General features: G+C 52.1%; 1 protein-coding gene across 1 annotated transcript; it reads right to left on the reverse strand.

Annotated features, from left to right (window-relative positions):
• Positions 1–13,310: 13,310 nt before the first annotated feature.
• On the reverse strand, positions 13,311–14,243 carry LOC143692683 (olfactory receptor 14J1-like). The gene has a single exon (XM_077172928.1). It carries the CDS (start codon positions 14,241–14,243, stop codon positions 13,311–13,313), a length of 933 nt encoding a protein of 310 aa, XP_077029043.1.
• Positions 14,244–24,496: the final 10,253 nt, after the last annotated feature.

Here is a 24,496-nt window from a genome sequence, read left to right on the forward strand (position 1 = left end):
CTCGTGCGCCGTCCCTGCGGGCGGGACGCGGCTGTCAGCGCTCGGCCCGGGGCCAGCAACGGCCCCCGAGCGCCCCTCAGCCGCCCCGGGCCGGCCATGCCCAGGCGTTCGCTCTTTGGAACGCGGCACGGGAGGCTCGGGGCCGGCGGCCGCGCTGCCGAGCGGCGGAGCTCGGGCCGGGGAAGCCCCAGCGGAGGCGGCGGCAGCGGCCGCACCGCCTGTGTCCTCCGCGGGCCCCGGGAGGAGCCGGGGCCGGGCTCGGGCCAGGCGGAGCCGAAGGGCGGCGATGCCGCCCCCGCACCAGGCACTGACGCCCGCCCAGCAGCGCCACCGCCAGTACGGCCAGAGCCGGGCGGAGGCGAGAGCGCGGCGGGACGGCCGGGGCCGGGCACGGGGCAGCCCCGCCCGGGGCCGGGGGCGGGCCGGGGGCATGGCCCGGCCCGGCAGGGGAGAGGGAGGCGGGGAGAGGAGAGGGACGCCGGGCAAGGGAGCCCGGGAGAAGGGTGCCCGACCGCGGGAAAGGGAGAGACAGAGAAAGAAAAAGATAAAGAGAAAGAGAGAAAGAGTGATCTAAAATATCTGTTTCTCTGCTGTCGCTGCTGCTGCTGCCGCTGCTGCTGCCGCTGCTGCTGCCGCCGCTGCCGCCGCTGCAACTGAAGCACCGGGGCCGTTCGTCCCCGTGTCCGTTCCCCACTCGCCCCACTCGCCCCACGTTCGAGCCCCGCGCGCCCCGGGCACAGCCCCTGAGTCTGTCCAAACACGGCAACTTTGCAGCAGTGAGCCCAGATGCAGAGCCCTGACTCCTGCACACTGGCACAGCAATCCCCTCGCTTGCTGCTCTGCATTGGCCTGGCTGAGGGTCAAACACTGTCGGGCCACCTTCCCTTGCTGTAGGATTCCTACCTGAGCCCAGCACTGCACTTACATCTCCAGTCTTGCCTTCCAGTAAAACCAGGGGAAGGAAAACTCTGTGTGGCTCATGGTACTTTCGAGTGTCTAAAAATCACTAAGTCACCGATCTTAGAGGTACGGTGCATCTGGAATTCCTGGGATGGAGATGTAGTGCAACATTGAAAAGGGGAGCATAGAAATAAATAGAGGAAAAGATCTTGGATTGTTTTGTTCATTTTCATTTCACTTCTGGAAAGCTGTTTCAGTTTTCCAGGAATCTTCTCCTGTCTCTCTTCCCAAGAATGTCTCATGGAGAACAAGGTCAAGCTTCTGTCACAAGATTTGCCAGCAGGAAATTATGCCACTGGTGAAATTTTCATGATGACTGTTTGTGCTGGCTTAGGGCAAATTTGGGGAGGAAACCTCCAAAAGGGGTCCGTCTAGAAAGCAAGTTCAAGCGGCCCCTCCCCCTACTAGTTCAGGAAAAGACTTCCCTCGAGAAAAGTGAAAAAACCCCAGTTTATTTAACAAGTAAAGTATTCAGAAGCATGAAAAATGAATAATATTAAATAAAACCTCTGACAGTGCTGAAGAGATGGCAAATTCAGAAAATCCTTTTTGTGGGGTGTAGTTGGCTCACTCGGTCTCTTCTAAGTCCCTCTGGCACTGGAATGCAGCGTCCCAGAGCTCAGTGGGCCACAGGTGTGAGCTGCAGGTGTTTTTCTGGGTTTTCAGTTCAGAGCAGGTTTAAACAGTTCCAAGAGAAAGGAAAGTCACAGTCCAAGGAACTTCTCTGCCTAAGCTAGCTAAAACCAAATTGCTGGACCTGGGCTGTGAAGGCATTGGGAAATTTCCAAATCTGGGCACTGGCGGTCCCAGCAAACACCAGATCTGGATGGTGCTGGAGCCAGAACCTGCAGATTTCCACATTTTGGCTTTCTGTGCCAGCAAATCACTGGATTTGGGCTGTGCCAGCACCAGGAAGTTTTCAGATCTGGGCGCTGGCACTGCCAGCAAACACCAGATCTGGGTGGTGTCGTTGCCAGCGACAGAAATCTGCTGGATTTGGGCTCTGCTGGCACCGGGAAATTTCCAAATCTGGGCACTGGCACAGCAAACACAAGATGTGGGCGGTGCCAGAGCCAGTAGCAGAAAGTTGCTGGGTTTTGGATTTCTGTGCCAGTAAATTGCTGCTGCACTTGGGCTGTGTCAGAATAGGGAAATTTCCAGATGTGGGCACTGGCAGTGCCAGCAAACACCAGTGAAACCTTCTGGCCCTCATCCGGACCGTTGACCAGTGGTTTCCCTGAGAACCAGCTCTGGCCACTTTACAGACAGAGACTGCTTCCATCTGGTGCTCTGGAAACAGAACTTTAATGAAGGCAAACACAACAAACAGGGCGGCGTGCACAGTAGAGAGAGCACAGCAGAAAAAAGCCTGGGTCCAGGGTCTAGCAGGGATATTTATCCATTTATTTATGGGGAGGGGTTAAGGTGGGATCTGAGGGAAGGATCCAAGAGGAAGGAGGGATTAAGAATATTACAATTTTTGCAGTATAAAGTAACCAATGGTAGCAAAGAGAACTCAGAACTTTCTAGTAACAATCTGCATAACTGAACAAGAGGATTATGGGCAGGAGCTCCTGCTGACCCTGACTAAAGAGGGTTTTCCCACGGCCTTAAGCCGAGGTCTCCCGCTTCTTTTAAACCAACCCCAGCACACCTGATCTGGGCAGTGCTGAGTTTTGGCCTTCTTTGCCAGACAATTGCTGCATTTGGGTTGTGGTGGCACAGGGAAATTGCCAGATCTGGGCACTGGCGGTGCCAGCTAACCGCAGATCTGGGTGGTGCCAGTGCTGACACCAGAAAATTGCCAGGTTTTGTCTTTCTGTGCCAGCAAACTGCTGGACTTGGGCTGTGCTGCCACAGGGAAACTGCTGGATCTGAGTGCTGGCAGTGCCAGCAAACACCAGATCTGGGTGGGGCCAGCACCAGGTATTTGCAAGGTTTTGGCTTTCTTTGCCAGAAAATTACTTGACTGGGGCTGTGCCGGTATCAGGAAATTCCTGCATCTGGGCACTGGTGGTGCCAGCAAACACCGGATCTTGGCATTGCCAATGACGGTAGCAGAGAATTGCCAGATTTTGGCTTTCTTTGCCAGAAAATTGGTGGACTTGGCTCTGCCAGAACAGGGAAATGTCCAGATCTGAGCACTGGCAGTGGCAGCAAAGACCAGGTCTGGGCACCTGTATTGGCATCAGGGAATTGCCGGATTTTAGCTTTCTGTGCCAGCAAATTGCTGGACTTGGGCTGTGCCAGCCCTGGGAAATTTCTGGATCTGGGAACTTGCTCAGCAAACACCAGATCTGGGTGGTGTGTTGTAGTGTGTTGTTATACTTTGTAATAGTTTTGTAATAGTTTTGGGTTTGAATCCCCGTATTTTTCCCAAGTGGTTCATCCCAGATGGTACCCCCCTCCCTTTACCTGTGTAATCCCTTTCCCTTGCTGAGATCATCCCCAAACCCCCACTCTGTCTCTCTGTCAATCACTCAGCATCTCATCCCTTCCATCCAGAAGCTTCGGTCCAGGATGTCGAGTGATCAGCCAGAGGCCAGGGGTCAGCCCCCCAAGCCCTGCCCCATATGCTGTCCTAAATGTCCATCCCCCAGTACCCATCCCTTAGGGTCACTTCTTGGTTAGTAAAATGTTATCTACTTTGGGTTTCCACCTCCCTTTAAATGTAACCTTGGCACATCTCCCGGGGCTCTGGGCAGGAGTGCCCTGAGGTGTAGGGGCTCCTTTGGGACTCCTAGAATAAAACCTTGGATTAACCCCTGCTAAGAGTGGGCCCTTTATCTTCTAGCGATGTCTCTGGTGTCTCTTGTGCTGCACAGGCGCCCAGCCCAGGTGCCCTCAGTACCCTTGGGGCACAGAGAGTGTCTCCCCACTGTCGGCCGTGTCGGGGCTGCCCCCGGTGTCTGCCGACTTGGGACTGGCCCAGGGTTCCTGAGAGGCTCCCAGAGGGACAGAGGCAGCGCCCGTATAGGTAAACTGGATCGCCCTGGGATTTTGGAGGTAATTACAAATGGGCCTGAAGGTGAGAATTTTGGTGTCACGTATGAAGAACAAGAAGCAGTGACACGGGCTGAAGAGGCTCCTCCATGTAACCAACTGCCCCCAGAGGAAACACGCTATGCTCTTTTCACTGACGGTTCCTGTCGCATCGTAGGGATGAACCGGAAGTGGAAAGCAGCCGTATGGAGCCCCACACGACAGGTCGCAGAGGCCACTGAAGGAGAAGGTGGATCAAGCCAACTTGCAGAACTCAAAGCCATTCAGCTGGCCCTGGACATTGTAGAAAGAGAGAAGTGGCCAAAGCTCTACCTCTACACTGATTCATGGATGGTAGCCAATGCTCTGTGGGGATGGCTGGAGAGGTGGAATGAGTCCAACTGGCAGCATAGAGGAAAACCAATTTGGGCTGCTGAAGAGTGGAAAGACATTGCTACCAGGGTAGGGAGGCTACCTGTGAAGGTCCACCATGTAGATGCCCATGTCCCCAAGAGTTGGGCTAATGAGGAACACCAAAACAACAAACAGGTAGATCAGGTAGCAAAAGTAGAGGTGTTGAAGATAGACTTAGATTGGCAACAGAAGGGGGAGTTATTCCTAGCTTGATGGGCCCATGATGCCTCAGGCCATCAGGGCAGAGATGCCACCTATAAGTGGGCACGAGACTGAGGGGTGGATTTAACCATGGACAGTATTTCTCAGGTTATCCATGACTGTGAGACGTGTGCTGCCATCAAGCAGGCCAAGCGAGTGAAGCCCCTATGGTACGGTGGGCAGGGGTCCAAGTACAAGTATGGGGAGGCCTGGCAGATTGACTCCATCCCACTGCCCCAGACACGCCAGGGCAAGCGCTACCTGCTGACCATGGTGGAAGCCACCACTGGATGGTTGCAAACCTACCCTGTGCCTCATGCTACTGCTCAGAACACCATCCTGGGCCTGGAAAACCAAATCCTGTGGAGACATGGCACCCCTGAGAGAATTGAGTCAGACAATGGGACTCATTTCAAGAACAGCCTCATCAACACCTGGGCTAGGGAACATGGCATTGAGTGGGTGTACCATATCCCCTACCATGCACCAGCTGCAGGCAAAGTGGAGAGGTACAATGGACTACTAAAAACCCAGCTGAAAGCTTTGGGTGGGGGATCTTTCAAAAATTTGGAGCAGCATTTAGCAAAGGCCACCTGGTTAGTTAACACCTGAGGTTCCACCAACCGAGCAGGTCTTGCCCAGTCTGAGTCCCTGAATGTAACAGATGGAGATAAAGTCCCAGTGGTACGTGTCAGAAGTTTGTTGGGGAAGACTGTGGGGATCAATTCTGCCTCGAGTACAGACAAACACATTTGTGGGGTTGTCTTTGCTCAGGGACCAGGTTGCACATGGTGGATAATGCAAAGAGATGGAACAACACGATGTGTACCTCAGGGAGATCTGATTGTGGGGTGAGAATGATATGCAAATATCACTGTTTGTTGGATGTTACTGCCATTGCCTGTACATTACACCATACAGACATGAGATAGAAGGAAATGTGTAAGTGTTGAAGGTCTGGGCAAGTGGGAGATGGAGAAGGAAATGTGCAAGTGTCGAAGGTCTGAGCAAGTGATAGATGGAGTTTTGAGTGAGTAAGGTGAAAGGGGGGAATCCTGCAGCTCTGTAGTATAGGGCCTGGATTTAGTGGTCCAGTGTGGGGATGTGATGAGGGCATGATGGGTATTGCTTGTAAATTTTGGGGGAGCAGATGGAAATTTTGTGTGAATAAATGCATGATGTGTGGTAGTATGTTGATGATATGGGGATAAGGGGTGGAATGTCCTAGGGTGATGTTATGATGCTTGTATCCCCATTCATGTATTCTGTTAATGTTGGATATCATGTTCTGTACCTTTAAGACCGGCTCTGAAGAGGGAAAGTTTTGTTTTGGTTTTCTTATCAGCCTGGCAGGACACAGAGACTGCAGCTTTTGCTTTTTCTGCTTTTGCTTTTTGCTTTGCTCTCTCTCGCTCTTGCTTGCTTTGCTTCTGCTTGCTTTTGCTCATTAGCTAGTTTAGCTAAACTGTCCAATTTCTTCCTGGACTGTTTCTCCTTTCCTTTTTCCTGACCATTTTGAACCTGCTCCGGACTGGGACCTGAGAAACACCAAGAGTCTGCACCTTGTGGCCTGCAGCAGCTGCCCCAGCGCCGGAGGGACTGAGAACAGAGTGACCACCCCCCAAGAGAGACTTTCTGAATTTGTCATCTTTTTTCAGAGCGGTGTCATCCGGTATTGTTCATTTTGTGTGCTGGGGGTGCTGTGCCTGTTAAATAAACAGGTTCTTTCCACTCCTCTCCGAGGAATCCTTCCCAAACCGGTTGGGGGGAGGGGCTGTGTGGGTTTGCTTACTGGAGGAGCCCTAATTTAGAAATTCTCCTCCAAATTTGCCCTTAACCACGACACTCATCTGCTGTTGAAGCACTGGGCCTCCGAGCTTTCCTTCCTATGGAAAAGAACTGTCCTTCTTCTCCAGGCACCCTTGCCAGATTTGAGATTTCACTTCCAAATTTCCTTATATCCAGGGATTGTTCCAATAGGAATATTGTCAGGACAGGTTTGGCTGGCAACGGTTTCACAATGGTCACCTCTCATCTGTCCCCAAAACACTGGGGAAAGTTCCATGCTTTCATTCCTATGGGAAAGAATTGTCCTGCTTCTCCAGGTGCCCATGGCTGAGACTGGGTTTCCACCTTCAAAATTCCCTAAATTGAAAGACTGCTCCCAGACAAAATCTGCCATTCCTGACAAGTCTGCCTGGCCGTGGCCTACTTAGGCTCTCACCTGCCTTCCAAACACTGGGGCTCTGTGCTTTCCTTCCTATGGAAAAGGACTGTCCTTCTTGTCTAGGTGCCCATGGCCAGAATTAAATTCCACCTCCAACACTGCCTTACTGTGACAGCCTGGAGGAGATTGTTGTCCCAAAACATTTCATACGTGGGGGAGGAAGGGGCAGGTCCAGCCTTGCCCTGCCCTGGAAGCCCAGCCCTGCCCTGCCCTGGAACCCCAATCCCCCCAGAGCCTCTATCCCAGCCCAGCAGTGGCTGCCAGTCCCTGGCACAGCACAGGCAATGCTCCACAGCCACCTCTGCAGCCCCAGCCCAGCTCCTGAGGGACCAAATGAGCCCAAGCCCCACCTGGGGGAAGGGCCCAGGGAGACCAAGGGGTATTGAAGGCTGACCACAAGGCAAGCACACATCTTGACCCTGCATCCTCTTGGAATTTCCAGCCTAACAGCACTGGAATCCAGGAGCTGGTAGCTGTGTGTGTGCTTCTCTGAATCTTATTTGTCTTTCTATCTCTTTGAGAGAGAGAAAGAAAAATACTTCTTCGATTTTTGTCCTCTTGCAAATTTTGATTAACATGAAATTGAACAGGCTTAGACTTTGTGAAGTTGAATGGGCCAAATTAATGCTTTGAGAAGTGTTGTTTTGTTAATTGAGTGTCCTATTAAACCTTCTGCGAAAATTTCTTTGATTTTCTAAAGTTGCCAGTAAAGGCTGCTTGGTTGTTTTGAGCTCCTGAGAATTTCTTGTCAATATTTCTCCAGTGTTTTCAACTCAGGGTACAGAAACAATTGTAATTCCTCTTAAATGTCTCCTTGAGAGAGTTTTTTAGTGGATGGGGGTCACGGCTTGTCTGTGCTGCTTGGCCCAGCCCAGGCAGGGCTTTCCCAGCCACATTCCACACTCCATTGCCCAGCTGGAGCCACTGGTGCCTCTGAGTTGTGCTGCCCCAGCCCCAGGGACGCTCTCCTTGTCTGCCCATTCCCCCATGGTCTCTGGACAGGGATGGCCTCACTGGGGGCTGCTGACATCCTCAGCAACTTGGAGGCTGCTGCTGAATTTCACTGCTCCAGAGGCTTGTTCAGCCTTCAGCTCTTCAGTGCAGGAATTCAGTGTCCCAGGGCTCATGAACATTCAGAACACCTGAACAAGCCAAGCCTCTGGGAATCATTTGATTTTAATTTTCAAATCATTTGTGGTTACTTAGACAGATTGCAGTAGTGTATTCAAATTGAATATGTTCTATTTAAAAAGACAGTGAGCAAAGATTTTTTAGGTCCTGTTTAGGGTTTTTTTTTCTGATCATAAATTGATATGTGTAGTCTCCAATTGACACTGAATCCAAGTACCTCCTCATGCAGTTGGAATAGATATGAAAATCAAGACCCTTCATGGCTGACAATCAATCAGACTCTGTCCCTACCCCCACCCCACCATTTCCCCCATCCAAGCCCTGGCACTCAGAGCAGCCTTGTGCAAATCTGAGCTCCCTCCAGCCCAGGCTGCACCTGCAGCTCTCAGCTCCTTGGCTCCACCTGCTTTCCTTGGAGAAGGAGCTGCTCAAGGCACAGAGGGATGTTCATTTCTTGTCAGCCAACAAAGCCAAGGGAAGGCACAGCTCCATCAAATGCAAAAGTCATTCTCCGTTGCTCTGCCCTGCCCCTGATCCCCACAGCCTGTCCTGTTTCCTTCATCCCTGCATTGCCAGGCACTCTCTGGGACAAGGGAGCTCTGCTCTGGGGATGGAGGGATGCCCAAGTGCCACCACTGGAGCAGGAGCCACAACTCATCAGGTTTGTGTCCTTTGGGGGTCAGGAACTGGTGAGACTCAGAGGCACAGAAAGTTTCTCTTCATGGCCAACAGACCACAGTTGAACAGGACACAATTTAATAACAATCTCACTCTTCCCTGAGCAATGTGCAACATCCCAGCAGCATCTGATGACTCCTCCATCCACAAGTGATTTCCATACTAGAATTAATTTTAGACAAAACATGGTTCTGTGACAGACATAAACACAATTTAGTTCTTGTATCAGAATGCTCGTCCAGGAGTGGGGGCAAAACAGCTCCAACAATTCCTGATTTGCAAAGCTGTCAGTGGTGGATGGAGAAGGGAGGTCAGGCTGCTTTTGGTGTTGAGGAAATGCTGAAACCAGCCTGACTCATTTCATCTCCTCCTGTCCTGGCTGATCTCCCCTCTTTCCCCTTCCACCCATTGGCTTTTGTCTCCCACCAGGCCCCCGGTGAAGAGCCTGGCTCTGTGTTCTCCATCCCCTCCTCGCTGGCACTGCCAGGCTGGGATGAGGAGCCCCTCAGCCTTCCCTGCTCTGGGCTGGACAAGCCCAGCTCCCTCAGCCTCTGCTCACAGCCCAAGGGCTCCAGCCCCACCTTGGAGGCCCTTCCCAGACCCTGCTCCAGCTGCCAGACATCTTTCCTGCCCTGGGCAACCCAACCCAGGCCACAGTGACCTGGAGAATCCCCGTCCTTGATGTCCTGGTCACACAGCCCTGGCCCCTTGTCCCCATGTCAGGCTCTGGGGTGGATCCTGTGGAACATCCTTTGGTGGAGGCTGTGGCTCCAGGTGGGCCGGGGGGATCCCGGGGGACAGGGACCCCGCTGGGCATGGACAGCATTGGACTTGTTGGGAGAAACTGTGAGGGGGAGCTGGGGCGGAGTGACCAACCCAGTGACCTGACACAGCCCTGCTGGGATGGCACACAGCCCCTCTGGGATGTCACACAGCCCCTCTGGGATGTCACAGCCTGCTCTGTGATGTCAGACCTCAGTCCTGTGATGACACAGCTGGCTCTGTGATATCACAGAGGCAGTCTATGATGTCATAGCTGATCAATGACCTCACATAACCCACTCTGTGATGTCATAGCCCACTCTGTGACCTCATGTTACCAGATGATCAATTGTCTACACCAGGTGAGCTGACACCTGGAGCTTTTTCTCCACATCCCCAGGCCTATGGAAACCACACAATGCCCATTGTGTGAGAAGGGGAACTGGAAGTTCAGCAGCCTCAGGGTCCTGCCAGCTCAGCCAGGCCCACTGGAACAGTGGGGTCCACGACCACCAGGGACCACCAGAGAGACCCCCAGGACAGAGGAACACATGGGTAAAGGGGAGGGGAAATATGCCAATGATTTTGGGGAAATTATTATCATATGTATGTTTAGTCCAAGACAATCAATGAATATGTGTGCAAAATACAGAATATACACAGAAACTTTCCTGTACTCAGCATGCACAGCTTTGGGAGGAGCTCTCCCCCGTGCATCCAGCTGAATAAAGAATGCTGCTTCTTAATGCTACACTGGGGTTAAAAAGAGTTTTCTGTTTTACCGGATTTTTGGTAACACTCCCACTGCCAAGGAAAGCTCTGTCTGCTGCTGTTCACAGACAGAGAAGGGCTGGGGGCAGATGTGGGGCTCAGAGGCTGCCTGGGGCACAGTGACCATGAAATAATCAAGTTTTCAATGTTCTGTGAAAGAAGGAGGGGCTGCAACAAAACTTCTACACTGGAATTAGGAAGGGCAGACTTTGGCCTGTTTAGGATGCTGATTTGTGGAGTACTGAATCAGGTACTGATATTTTTAAAGAGAAAGAGCCCTTTAAAACAAAGGGGTCCAGGAAGGATGGACACATTTCAACAAAGTAATCTTAAGGGGGAAGAGCAGCCTGTCCCAGTGTGGCAAACGATGAGCTGGTGAGGAAAATGACTGGCCTGCCTCCACATGGTGCTTTTGTGGGAACTCGGGAATGAAAAGGGTGCATGAACTTTTGACAGAAGGTCAGGCAACTTAGGAAGTGTTTAAGGATGTTGTTAGGTTATGCAGAAAGAAAAGTTGAGATGTGAAAGCTCAATTTGAGCTTAACCTGGCCACTTCTGTGAAAAACAATAGAAAATATTTCTATAAATAAATTAATATCAAATGATAAGGTAAGGAGAACCTCTACTTTTTTTTGAGTGCAGTGGGGAATACAGTAACTAAAGATAAGGAAAAGGCTAAGCTACTTTACACTTGTTTGCCTCACTTTTCAATATTAGGACAGGTTGTTCTCAGGACAAGTGTTCTCCTGAGCTGGTAGATGGGCACAGGGAGCAGAACAGCCCCCTGGAATCCAGGAGGAAGCAGCTGGGGACGTGCTGAGCCACTCAGATGCTCACAGGTGTCTCTGGGATCTGATGGGATCCATCCCAGGGGGATGAGGGAGCTGTGGATGAGCTCCCCAAGCTGCTCTCCATCATTTACCATCAGTCCTGGCTCAGCAGGGAGGGCCCAGAGCACTGGAGGTGCCAGTGTGAGCCCATCCCCAGGAAGGGCTGGAAGGAGGAGCTGGGGAACTCCAGGCCTGTCAGCCTGACCTGGGTGCCCGGCAAGGTTATGGAACAGATCACCTTGAGTGCCACCACAGGGCACCCACAGGATGGCCCAGGGATCAGAGCCAGCCAGCATGGATTTAGGGCTGGCAGGTCCTGCCTGACTAACCTGGTCTCCTTTTATGCCCAGGTGACCCACCTGTGGATGTGGGAAAGGCTGTGGATGTTGTGTGCCTGGACTCCAGCAGAGCCTTTGACTCTGTCTCTGACAGCATTCCCTGGAAAAGCTGCAGCCCACGGCTTGGGCAGGTTCCCTCCTGGCTGGGAGATTTAAGAGCTGGCTGGAGGCTGGGCCCAGAGAGTGGTGGGGATGGTGCTGCACCCAGCTGGTGCCCAGGCACTGGTGCTGTCCCCAGGGATCTGTGCTGGGCCCAGTCCTGTTTAATATCTTCACTGATGGTCTGGGTGAGGGGATCGAGTGCAGCATTCACAAATTGCAGATGGCACCAAGCTGGGTGTGAGTGTGGATCTGCTGGAGGGCAGGACAAGAAGACCCAGCCTTAAGCTGCACCAGGGGAGGCTGAGGCTGGACAATAGGAAGGAGTTCTTCACAGAAAGGGTGAGTGGGAACTGGAATGGGCTGGCCAGGGGGGAGGTGGCAGAGTCACTGTCCCTCTCCAGTGGCACTCAGTGGCATGGTCTGGGTGACAAGGCAGTATTAGGGCATTGGTTGGACTTGATGATCCCAAAGGTCTTTTCCAGCCTATTTGATTCTGTCATTCTCTGATGATTGGGACACTCTGGGGCCATTGTGACATTGCAGGGCCTTGTGGAACTAAGAGGACCATGGTGACACCGTGCAGCCCCACAGAACCAGGGGTCCATGGTGGTGCTGTGGGGCCAAATGGACCCAGGGAGTGCCCCGTGACACTCTGGGTCCTCGTGGAACCACAGAGGCCATTGTGACACTGCAGGGCCTCGTGTAACCAAGGGGTTTCACCATTTTGACCCTGCAAAACCAAGGGAACCATTGGGAGACTGCAGGGCCCAGTGGAACCACGGGGCCGTTCTGACACTGCGGGGCCTCATGGCACCAAGGGGACATTGTGACACTGCAGGATCCTGTGTAACCAAGGGGCCACTGTGACACGATGGGGCCTCAAGGGATCTGGAATAATGCTGTGACACTGTGTGGCCTTGTGGAAACAAGGAGTCCATTGTGACACTGAGGGGACTTGTGGAACCCCAGAGACCATGGTGACAGGGTGGGACCTCATGTGGCCATGGGGCCATTGTGACACCCTGGGCCCCATGGCACCAAGGGGCCACTGTGAAACTGGAGCACCAACGAGAACATTGTGACACTCTGAAGCCCCATGAAACCAAGGAGACCATTGTCACATTTTTGGGCCCCATGGAACCAAGAAGAGCATTTTTACTCTGCATGGTCTTATGGAACCAAGGAGATCAGTGTGACAGTGCAGGGCCTGCTGTAACCAAGAGGCCATTGTGACACTGAGGAGCCCCTTGGAACCAAGGACATCTTTGCCGATGACACCAAGCTGGGTGCGAGCGTTGATCTGCTGGAGCATAGGAGTGGTCTGCACAGGAACCTTGACAGGCTGGATCCAGAGGATGAAACCAACAAGGTGAGGTTTAACAAATCCAAGTGCCAGGCCCTGATATTTGGCCCCAGTGCTACAGGCTGGGGACAGAGTGGCTGGAGAGCAGCCAGGCAGAAAGGGACCTGCAGGGACTGATGGACAGCAGGCTGGACATGAGGCAGCAGTGTGCCCAGGTGGGCAAGAAGGCCAATGGCTCCTGGCCTGGATCAGAAATGGTGTGGCCAGCAGGAGCAGAGCTGCTGTGCCAGCACTGATCTGCCCCAGCTCTGCACACAGACATTGCTGCTGCAGCTCCAGAGAAGGCAACAAAAGGGCATCTCTGCAGAAAACTCTGCTGGGAGATCCTTTAGTTCATTTAAAGCCACCAAGAGCACAACCCCTCATTGACACAGTCTGTGGCCACAGGATAGGTGGAGAGAAACAAAATGAGAAATGACACAAACAATGACATTTATTTGTAGATGATATGAAAAAAGTAAAAAAAAGAAAAAGAACCTCCAAAATGAAACCAACAAGAAGTACGAAAGATGACTTTTATTACAAGTGATATGCAGAAATTGGCCAGCAGTTTAATGTTTCCGAAACCATCCAGTCATTTGTCTCCACACTGCAGCCTTGAGCTCCTGGTTCCTCAGGCTGTAGATGAGGGGGTTCAGGGCTGGAGGCACCACCGAGTACAGAACTGACAGGGCCCCATCCAGGCATGGGGAGGACATGGAGGGGGGCTTCAGGTGAGCAAACACTGCAGAGCTGATGAACAGGGAGAGCACAGCCAGGTGAGGGAAGCAGGTGGAAAAGGCTTTGTGCCGTCCCTGCTCAGAGGGGATCCTCAGCACAGCCCTGAAGATCTGCACATAGGAGAAAACAATGAACACAAAACAGCCAAAACCAAAACAGGCACTGACAGCAAGAAGCCCCAATTCCCTGAGGTAGGATTTGGAGCAGGAGAGCTTGAGGATCTGTGGAATTTCACAGAAGAACTGGCCCAGGGCATTGCCATGGCACAGGGGCAGGGAAAATGTATTGGCTGTGTGCAGCAGTGAATAGAGAAAGGCACTGGCCCAGGCAGCTGCTGCCATGTGGGCACAGGCTCTGCTGCCCAGGAGGGTCCCATAGTGCAGGGGTTTGCAGATGGACACGTAGCAGTCGTAGCACATCACAGTCAGGAGATAAAGCTCTGCTCCAGTAAAGAACACAAAGAAAAAGAGCTGAGCAGCACATCCAGTGTAGGAGATGTTTCTGGTGTCCCAGAGGGAATTGTGCATGGCTTTGGGGACAGTGGTGCAGATGGAGCCCAGGTCGTTTAGGGCCAGGTTGAGCAGGAAGAAGAACATGGGCGTGTGCAGGTGGTGGCCGCAGGCTACGGCGCTGATGATGAGGCCGTTGCCCAGGAGGGCAGCCAGGGAGATGCCCAGCAAGAGGCAGAAGTGCAGGATCTGCAGCTGCCGCGTGTCTGCCAATGCCAGCAGCAGGAAGTGCCTGATGGAGCTGCTGTTGGACATTTGCTGTGCCTTGGCATGGGGATCTGTAAGAAAAGTAATCATGGAATAGTTGGGTTTGGAGAGGACTTGAAATATCCCAGCACAGCCTGGGGGCACTTTCCCCCCACTGCCTGCCCAGGGCTCTGCTGCCTGGAGCTGTCCCTGCCAGCAGCTGCTTCCCTGTGCCCAGGGCTGGGCCCTGCCAGTGCTGCCAGAGCCCAGCCCAGCCCTGGGGGCTCAGCTCTGCCCTGCAGAGCCCTCCCAGCTCAGGCACTGCCCAGGGGCAGCTCTGGCTCTGCAGGCTCTGATGGCAACATCAGAGCAACCCTGAGGAGGCTGGAAAAGCAACACTGATGCTGCCTCTAAGGGGTCCTGTGGTGATTGCTGTTGCTGCCTGGTTTTTACAGATGTCAGAGAAAATTTCTTTATTTTTTTTCTCCATGAACTGAGAGATGAAGATATACATGAAGATTCTCATCCCAGCAACCCACAGCAGTAGATTTAGAAAGCAGGATTTTCTCTCTTATGCAGCCCCTGCCTTGCTGTTTTCCCTGTATAATCTACTTGGAAATGTTCTGCAGTTAAATGTCATGCTGGGAGCAGTCCTGAACAATGCATCATCCTCCCCACACAAGGAGAACACTTCCAAGCCTCACCAGCTGTCTCCTGCCACCCAGATCTTGTCCCCCAGTGCTGGCAGCAGCTGCCAGGGCTGGCTGAGAGCTGTCCCTGGCAGGCAGCAGAGTCCCTGCCCCAGCACAGCGCCCTGGGCTGCAGGACCCTGCTCTGCAGGACAGCCCTGGGCACCCCTGGCTGCTCTGCACAAGAGACAAGCAGAGAATGTACTCACAGGCTCTGCAGGCATTGGCATGTTCCAGCTTGAGGAGATGGCTCCAGGAGCTGCAGCTGCATTGTCCTGCAGCCAGAGGTTCCTGTGCCAAGGGCTGGCAGTGATTGTGCCCCAGGCACTTCTCAGCCCCTTCCCAGCCCTGACTGATTGAAGCTCTCTGTGCCTCTGGGCTGTGCCCGCGCTGGCTGCAGGCAGTGCCCCAGCCCTGCTGGGCTGGCACAAGAGCTGCTCATCCAGAGAAATGTGCTTTTGAAGCTCTTCTTGGTGACCAGGAGCTGCCTCTGTGCCAGGAGCCCAGCCCAGCTCAGCAGCACAGACACAGCACAAGGACTTTAATGAGCCCCTCTGGGGCTTTGTGCTCAGGCCCTGAACATCAGTCCCTGAGAGGGAGCTGAAGAAACCTCTGCAGAGCTCCAAGGCAGAATCCAACTCCAAAGTTTCTTGGACTTTTAATGGGTCCCAGTGAGGGACACGACTGAGCAAGTGTCTCCAGGCCCCAGGCAGAGCAGAGAACTGCAGGCAGTGCTGACAGGTGGGGACCAAGAGAAGCCAAGTCTTGGTGCCCTGGGGCACAGCAGGGTCTGTGCCAGCAAGGGCTGGGAGGAGACACCTTGTCCTGAGGCCCTGGAGCCTCCTGGCACAGCCCCAGCCAGGCTGGGCACTGTCAGCCCCTTGTGCTGCCCTCAGCATCCCCCCCTAGCCCACATCCCAGTGGCCTCAAGGATCTGCTGCAAGGAGTCCCTGGGGAGCCTTGCTCAGCAATGGCCCTGGGGGCTCCTTCATGCTCCCTGCAGGGACTGCAGCTTTTTCAAAGGACTTTGGCTTTGGCTTTTGCCTTGGAGTCTCTGAGAGGTTTGTGCAATCATGGCCTCCAATTATCTGCTGTAATTAGTCCCTGGAGAGGCTTTGTCAGTAACAACACTCAGTGGGGATCATTAATGCTTCAGGGTACTTCAGTTATTTGAAGGTACTTGGGGTTTCCCTTTTGATACAGACTCTGTGAGAGGTTTGTGCAATCATGCCCCAATTATCTGCTTTAATGAGTCCCTTGAGAGCTTTGTACTGACACTCAGTGGGGCTCATTAATGCCTTGAGATACTCAAGGTTTTTAAGGTACTATATGGATTTAAGAATACTTTTAGATACTTTTAAAGACTTTCCTTCCTACACTGAGTCTCTGAGAGCTTTTTGTGCCATCCTGGCCTCCAATTCTCTCCTCCAAGGAGTCCATGAGGAGCCTGTGTTGGGTATCTTCCCCCTTTCTGTTTTACAACAAAGATGGAACTGAAAGAATTTTGTAAGACTTTCTTAAAGCATCCAAATAAACATGGGACAATTAACAATACAACAACAACCACTAAGAGAATTCATAGTCCTGTTCTGGCTAGACATCATCCAACCCTTTAGTCCCTTGGACTGGAAGAGTTTATTGAACCAGTCTTTGTTTTCCACTTGAAGCTTCTTGAACCCTTCCTTCAGTACCTGAATGCTCTTGTGGATTGACTCGCTGTGGCTGGAGAGGTTCATGCAGCACATGCCCTCAGAGTCTACACAGCCATGCCCATGTGCCCAGAGTAAAATCTCTATCGCTGTTCTGCAAGGTGGCGTGTCTGATGGTCTCTGTGTCTGAGAGCAGCCACTCAATGTGAGGGAGGCAGCATTGGTTTGCTTACTCAACAGGCACCCAGGATGGTCTGATTGTCCTAAAGCTTTAGCTGCAGCCACCCAAGGTAGTCCAAATTGGGGGTGCTACCATCCAATACCTGGATTAAAGCTTTCAAAGCCATCTCTTTGATATCATCCAATACTTCTCTGGGGATACCTGCTGCTTGATCATCTGGTAGGCTGTGTTGTCCTTCTCCAGCTAGATGGTTGATTGTCAATTCTGCCCTTGCCTCATTATTAGCATAGTCTGCTATTAATTGATTTAGTAAACACTTCCATCGCCCTTCTCACAGGGTGTATTCTGTAGGTGACAACAACATGGTCATAATATATTTTAAATCATACGGGGTTAAGACATGTGTTGTAAACATGGCCCTCATTAGGCCAATAAAATGAGTCCTTTCTATGGTCTTTAGCTGCCCAACACAGATCCTTGATTTCCCCATAAATCAATGGCTGACACCTGGGATTCTGCCCCCTTCTTTCGTAACATACGGGGGCAAAAAGAAATTTTGAGACTATTTGCAGGTCTTCTTCCTTTCCCAGGGATATTCTGGGATTGAGGGGCGAGGTGGCTCTGGGGAATCCAAACTGTCTTCTGGGGAGGAAGAATACCTTGGAGCAAAAACATTCAGATTAGAAATAGTGTGACAGTTGGGCTTAGTATCATTGACCATGGGGTTATATTGTTGCCAGAGGGTGAGGCAAAGGGCGCTGCCATTTTGTCAGGTGTTGGGGAGAAAGGGCCTTGATTTAGGATGGCGGACTTCCAGGCTGGTCTTCTGGAGCATGGCCCAGGGTGGAGGTGGAATGATTGACAGTGGGGGCGTGACCCGCAGTTGTGGGGGTGGAGTCTGGAGGTTCGTTCAGGGTGGAAGAGAAGGCTGTGGTAGCAGGAAGTGGAGGAGCCAAGATGGAGGGAGGATGGTCAGGCTCAGGGGCATCTGGAAAATTTTTAATGATCCACTTCACGATTGATTTTAATTTGTACTTTGAAGATATTTGGTCATGATCAGTGAGAATTAACTTAAAGCATCCATATACACGCCTTTCTACTTTGGACATCTGGCTGCCCATTTTTCTCTTTCTCCACTTTAGGTGGAGCAGCCACTGGAACACCCCAAATCAGTTATGAGATGTGGATGCATATTGTAAAAACACAGCAGCAAAATGGGCAATAATTGTCCTGCATTTCCCCAAACCCACCTGCAAGCCTACGCAGGTGAAACTGTCGCTGTCCCTGTGGATCCTGGCCGAGGTCCATCAAAGCAATGATGAATCTGCAGGCCCAGCACAATCCAAAATCCTGGGGAGTGCTGGCCTATCCATCAGCTAACCCCAGCTGACATGACTGAATGTCAGGGTCCCTGTTCAGGCACCAAAGGTTGCAATGAGGGTGGCTGTGACAAACCTTTCTGGTTCCCCAACTTCAGGGCACGGGTGGTGAAAATGAAAAGGAGCAGATGCTGGGGAAGATGAAACAGGAAAGCCTTATAAATATGATGGCCTGGCAAAAAAATTTGAGAATATGGAAACTATAAGTGAGATTAAAATGAAAGCAAGCTTTGAGATACCAAGCCTTAGTTACTGAACAACTGGAAAACAATGGTATGGCCGGCTGAAGGTAATCTTCTTTTGATGAAACAACACCCTCTGCTTGCAGGCAGGTCCAAGGGTCAGAGCAGACCCTACTAGCTTGGCAGAAGGGGTCCAAAGAGGAGTTTTTAGGGTTTAAAATGTAACACAGTATGGTAATGTAATGATTCTTCTAGGCTGTATGTAAATGCTATAAGATTTGTATCTTGTACCAGATTGGTTAGTGAAAATTAGAATATGCAGCACAGAAGAAGATTTATTGTACTGTAATGGGAACTCCCCTCCTCTTTCGGGCATCCATTTTGGGCGCCTCTTTCGAGCTCCTCTCTCAGGCCTGCTCCGAGCTGTGGCTGGCAGCTCCAAACAAGGCCCCTGCACCCACACCCTTTGCAATAAACCACAAGTTCCAAGACCTGGCTTCAGAGATCTCTCGTCTCAGTCCGTCCCAACTGTCCTTCACCCTGACGCTCCTACAAGCAGGATCAATGGAGTTGCCCAAAAAGAACTTTAGTAACAGGGTGAAAAACAATAAACATGGAGAAGTCGAGCACAGTAGGAGGGGTGGGATTCAAAGACCTGAGATAAAGGCAAAGCAACAAAATATACACTTGAGGGTAGAACACTCTGGAACAATAACCCTATAGGGGAAACAAGTAACCAATAGGGGAGGAGAACTTGGACAACTTAGCATAACAACACTAAAGGATTATGGGGGAACTCTCAAACTCACCCTGAGTTAAACAAATGATTCCCAGAGACTCATGCCCAATTCTTTGGGGGTAAAATCTGTCTGACTCTGAGTTACAGCTGGGCTAACTCCCACACCGCTACTTTGCACTGGCCCCTTGGGACCATGTGGCCCAACAGAGCCACAATGATGTCCTTGGTTCCACGAGGCCCCACAGTGTCACAATGGTCCCTTGGATCCATGGTGCTCTGCAGTGTCACAATGGCCCCTTCATTTCACAAGGCTCCCAATGTCACATTGGTCTCCATAGGAAGGAAAGCATGGAGCCCCCATATTTCAGGAGCTGATGAACAGAAACCACCAGAGGCCAAGGCAAGCCTGACCTGTCTGTCCTGGCAGGTTTGCCTGGAGCAACCCTTGGATATTTGAAATTATGAATGCGGAGTCCTAATTTCAGACATTTGTGCCTGGAGAAGGATCATTTTTTCCACAAAAAGAAAAGCACAGAGCCCTTTCCAGTGTTTGGAAAACACGTGAGTGCTGCTCCTCAGGAGTCAAAGACCAGCTAGACTTGTCTGTCCTGGCAACTTTTGTCTGGGAGCAATCCTTGAATACAAAAAAATTTGGAGGTGGAATCCTAATTTTGGCCATGGATGCCTGGAAAAAATGGACAGTTCTTTTCGATAAAAAGAAGAGCCCAGAGCCCCAGTGTTTCAGGGGCAGATGGGAGTGGCCTTCCACATTCCAAGGTCAGCCAGGCCTGTCAGGTGACCCCTGGGAGGCCAAGGCAGCCACACCTGTTTCATGTTCCCTTGGTTCCACAGGCCCTGCAGTGTCACAAAGGCTCCTTGCTCCCATGAGGCCCTCAGGTGTCATAATGGCCCCTTGGTTACACAGGTCCTTAAGGATCTTCATAGTCTCCATGGTTCCACAAGGCCCCACAGAGTCATAATAATCTATTGGTTCCATGAAGCCTGGCTGTGTCCAATGGCCCCTTGGTTCCATTGGGGCCCAGTAGTGCAACAATGATTCCCTTGGTTCCACAAGTTCCCACAGTGTCACAATGGCTCCTTCCTTCCATGAGGCCCTGCAGGGTCACAAGGGTCTCCATGATTCCATGGGGCCTTGTAGTGCCACAGTGCTCTCCATGGATCCGCAGTGCCCTGCAGGATTACAACGGCCCTTTGGCTCCATGAGGCCCTGAAATGCAGCAATGGCCTCTTGGTTCCACAAAGCCCTGCTGCTTCACACTGGCCCCTTGGGACCATGCGGCCCAACAGAGCCACAATGATGTCCTTGGTTCCACGAGGCACCACAGTGTCACAATGGCCCCTTGGTTCCATGGTACCCTGCAGGGTCACAATGTTCCCCTTGGTTCCACAAGTTCCTACAGTGTCACAGGTTCCACAAGGGCCTGCAGTGTCACCATGGCCCTTTGGTTCCACAATGCCCCGCAGTGTCACAATGGTCTCCATAGGATGGAAACAAGTGAGCCCCAGTGGGGCAGGGGCAGATGAGAGGCAGTCACCAGAGGCCAAGGCTGGCCAGACTTGACTGTATGGGCAGATTTTGTCTGGGAGTAACCCTTGGATATAGGGAATTTTAGATACAGGATTCCCATTTTGGCCATGTGAGACTAGACAAGAAAGACAGTTCTTTCCCATAGGAATAAAAGCACAGAGCCCCATTGCTTCATGGTCAGATGGGAAGTGGCCCTTGACATGCCAAATTCAGTGGGACCTGTCAGACAGCCCCCAGGAAGCCAAACCAGGCAGACCTGTTCTATGTTCCGTTGATTTCATGGGTCCTAACACTGTCACAATGGTCTCCTTGATTCCATGAGGCCTGGCAATGTCACAATGGCTTCTTGGTTTCATGAGCCCCAACAGAGTCACAAGGGTCCATTGGCCCCACGCAGCCCCGCTGTGAAACAATGGCTCCTTGTTTCTATTTTAAATCAATCACAATCAAACCACAGTTTGCTCATTGATCCTTGCTTCCATAGGGGCCATGATTTGCACAATGGTCTCCTTGATTCCATGATTCCTGGATTCCACAGTCTCACCATCGTTTCCTTGGATCTCCATTGTCACAACTGACCCATGGCTCCATGAGGTTCCGTAGTGTCACCGTGGTCGCTGTCAGAGGCTGGATGAGATCCATATCCCGAGACACGTTGGGATGCTCGGAATGCTCGTGTGGGGCCAGGGCCGGGTCAGGCCTTGGTTTGTGGTGGGACAGAGCCCCGCCCCCAGCCCTGGCCTGGCAGAGCTGTCAATCACACAGCAGGGGTGGTGCTAACCCATCTCTGATTGGCTGAGCTGTCAATCAATCAATCAATCAATCACACAGCAGCAGCTGGTGCTACCCTGGCTCTGATTGGACAAGCAACTGGCAGTCCCACCCCAGGGGCGGGGCCATGAAGGCCCAGGGGGTTGAAAGCCAGAGCACGAGGCCAGCCCAGGGTCTGGATCCAGCCTTCTGCTGGGGTTCCTCTGTTGGTGATGCTGGAACCCCAGCAGTTGGTACCCATGTGTGTGTCTTTCTATGGATCTTCTGTCTTTCTGTTGTTCTCTATTTCTTCTCTTTCTAATCCTAGTTACCTGGAACATTTTTGGGTAACTTGACATGTTAAGGGTTAAAGGATTTTAGGTTAAATGTGTGGGAATCCAAGGCACAGGGAATATTTCTCTGTCTGCTCTGAGGAGTCCTGGCCCCCAGAGAAACACTGCCTTTAACCTTCGCCAATGGAGAGGACTTCCAGGACATTAAGACAGATTAGAATTTACCAAAGTGTGAAATAGATCAGAGGGTAGTATTGTATTCCACTAGGGTAAGAAATTTAGGTTTTGTGATTTTTAGTATGGTGTAGATAGGAAGCAAGATGGAGGAATTTGGGTGTAGTCCCTGTCTTCATCTACTCCATTTTCTGCAGTGTTGGTGGCACAGGGTGATTGGTCAAGGAAAGCACAGTGCAGAGGGTATGTGGACAGTCAAGGGATGAGTTACTGGTAAATAAGTAGTAATAATGTATGATTTAAGACTTAATTGGATGAGACAACTTTAAAAGACCTTGAAACTGTACATTTTGGAGCCATTTTGTGGTGTTTTCCCAGCGTGCTGAGCCTGGTGTGCACAGCAATGCAAAACTTTAGATAAGATAACAATAAACAAGAAGCTGAAGACTGAAAAAGTCCCATGCATCTCCATTCACCTGGCACAGAACTGCTATAGGAGGGTTACCCCATCCAGGGTGCCCCCAGAAAGGCCCAACATAAAACAAGCATGAATAACTGCTGCCCCAACAATGTCTGTAATAAGTTGGCTCTTTCCCATGAAGTTGTTTACTGAAGGGTGTTGTCTTAATTGGCCAATCAGGTGAAATGTGTTGATTAAATGACCAGTGAGGTCCACCTGTAGCAAAACAAGACATAAAACAAGAGGATTAAAAAAACAGGTGGCTTTCTGCCCTTAGCCTTCTGATCTGAGTCTGTGTCGTCTCTGACTCAAAGGTGACATTTGGGGATCTGTGCCGGCTATTGGGGATCCTTTCTGTATTTTGTGACCCAAAAGGAGCTTCTCTAATAAACTTTACCTGAAGCTCCCACTGTGCCCATGACAGGAACCCCTGTGAGGGTCTGGGACATCCTGGCTCTTTGGCAGCCTGGGGACTCCTGGGATGTCACCGTGGAGCCCCCGTGAGTGCCTGTGACAGATGGGTGCCTTTGCAGCCCAAGGTGCCCTGGGATGTCACCATGGAATGGCTGTGACAGCCTCTGACCACAGGGCTCTTTACCATTCCAGAAAGCCCTGGGAGGTCTCCATGGAGCCCCTGTCTCTGCCTGTGACATTCCAGCTCTGGAACAGCCTGGAGACTCTTGGAAAGTCTCCATGGAACCCCTCTGAGGGCCTGTGAAAAATCTGATCCTTAGCAGGCAACCATCACCAGCCCCCTGTTGCTATGGTCAGTTTCCATGGCAATCATCCCCAGCCCCCTGTTGCTATGCTCAGTCCCTTGGCAGCTCCATGGAGACCCCATGCCAGGTGTGGTTGCCATGGACACCAGCTGAGGCCTGCAGCCAGAGCCCGTTGCCACGGCAACCATTGGCAGCCCCATCCCCAGGCTGATGGGATCCCAGAAGCACAGAATTGGCTGAGCTGGGAGGGACCCATCAGGATCCTCCAGTCCAACTGCTGGCCCTGCACAGGACACCCCAACAATGCCAGCCTGGGCCTGGCAGCGCTGGCCAAACGCTGCTGCAGCTCAGAGAGCCCTGGAGCTGGGACCCTGCCCTGGGGAGCCTGGCCAGGGCCCCAGCAGCCTCTGGGCAAAAACCTTTTCCTGACATCCAACCTGAGCCTGCCCCGACTCAGCTGCAGCCGCTCCCTCCACTCCTGTCCCTGGGCACCAGAGGGAAGAGGTTCCCACAGCCCCAGCCAGGGACCCGCTCCCAAGGCTGCTGCCATGGCCACCAGGGCTGCCACCAGCTGGGATGCTCGGTTTCCACGGGCCGGGCTTCAGGAATGGGATTCCCCAATTTCCTGCTCCCACTAAAACCGTGCTGCCCTCGCTGCCCTCCCGCCTCCCATGGAAAGCACAAAAGGCAAAGATCCCGGGATGGGATAAGAACAATTTAATGGGAACAGCAACGAGATAAAGACCAAACAGGAGCAGAAACAATATTGATAACAGAAGGGATAAATAAAACTGTTTACAGGGAAAACTACAAGACAACTCACAGGGTTTGCCTGGCTACCATATTTCTTGCCTGGAAAGGATACCCTCTCCTCTGGGGGAGAGAGAGAGAGTCCCTTTCCCGTCCCTGGCAATGATCTGAGGTGGGACTGAATGTAATGACAGGGCCATGGCCAGACCCTCACGTTTTTCAATGCCACATCAGGTCATTGGCAAAGGGCAGGAAAAGGTACAGGTGTCTTCCCAGCATGGATCACAGGGATCATGGATCACCAGGGCTCTTTCCAATCTGGCTTCTCCCATGGGGGATGAAGCTGGAGTGGTGCATGAAGCTGTTCCTGCACCTGGGGCATTTGCAGGCCTTTCCTTACTGGTGGCTCCATTGGTGTCTGCTCAAGTGAGAGCTGCTGGTGAAGCTCTTCCCACACTGGGGACACTCGTAGGGCCTCTCCCCAGTGTGGATGCGTTGGTGGATGATGAGGGCGGAGCTGCAGCTGAAGCCCTTCCCACACTCCCCACACTCATAGGGCCATTCCCCAGTGTGGATCATCTGGTGGCTGATCAGGGTGCTGCTCTGCCTGAAGCTCTTCCCACACTCCAAGCACTTGTGTGGCTTCTCCCCATTGTGAAGCTGCCCATGGACCACCAGCTCTGAGATCTGGCTGAAGCTCTGTCCACCTTCCTGGCTCAGGGTGGGTCTTTCCTCCTCAGAGCACCCTGGGCTGGGTTTGGAGACCCTCCTCCTGTGGGATCTCTTGTGCTTTTCCTCTACGTTTGAA

The sequence above is a fragment of the Agelaius phoeniceus genome (assembly GCF_051311805.1).
Source record: "Agelaius phoeniceus isolate bAgePho1 chromosome W unlocalized genomic scaffold, bAgePho1.hap1 SUPER_W_unloc_2, whole genome shotgun sequence".
Taxonomy (NCBI): Eukaryota; Metazoa; Chordata; class Aves; order Passeriformes; family Icteridae; genus Agelaius; species Agelaius phoeniceus.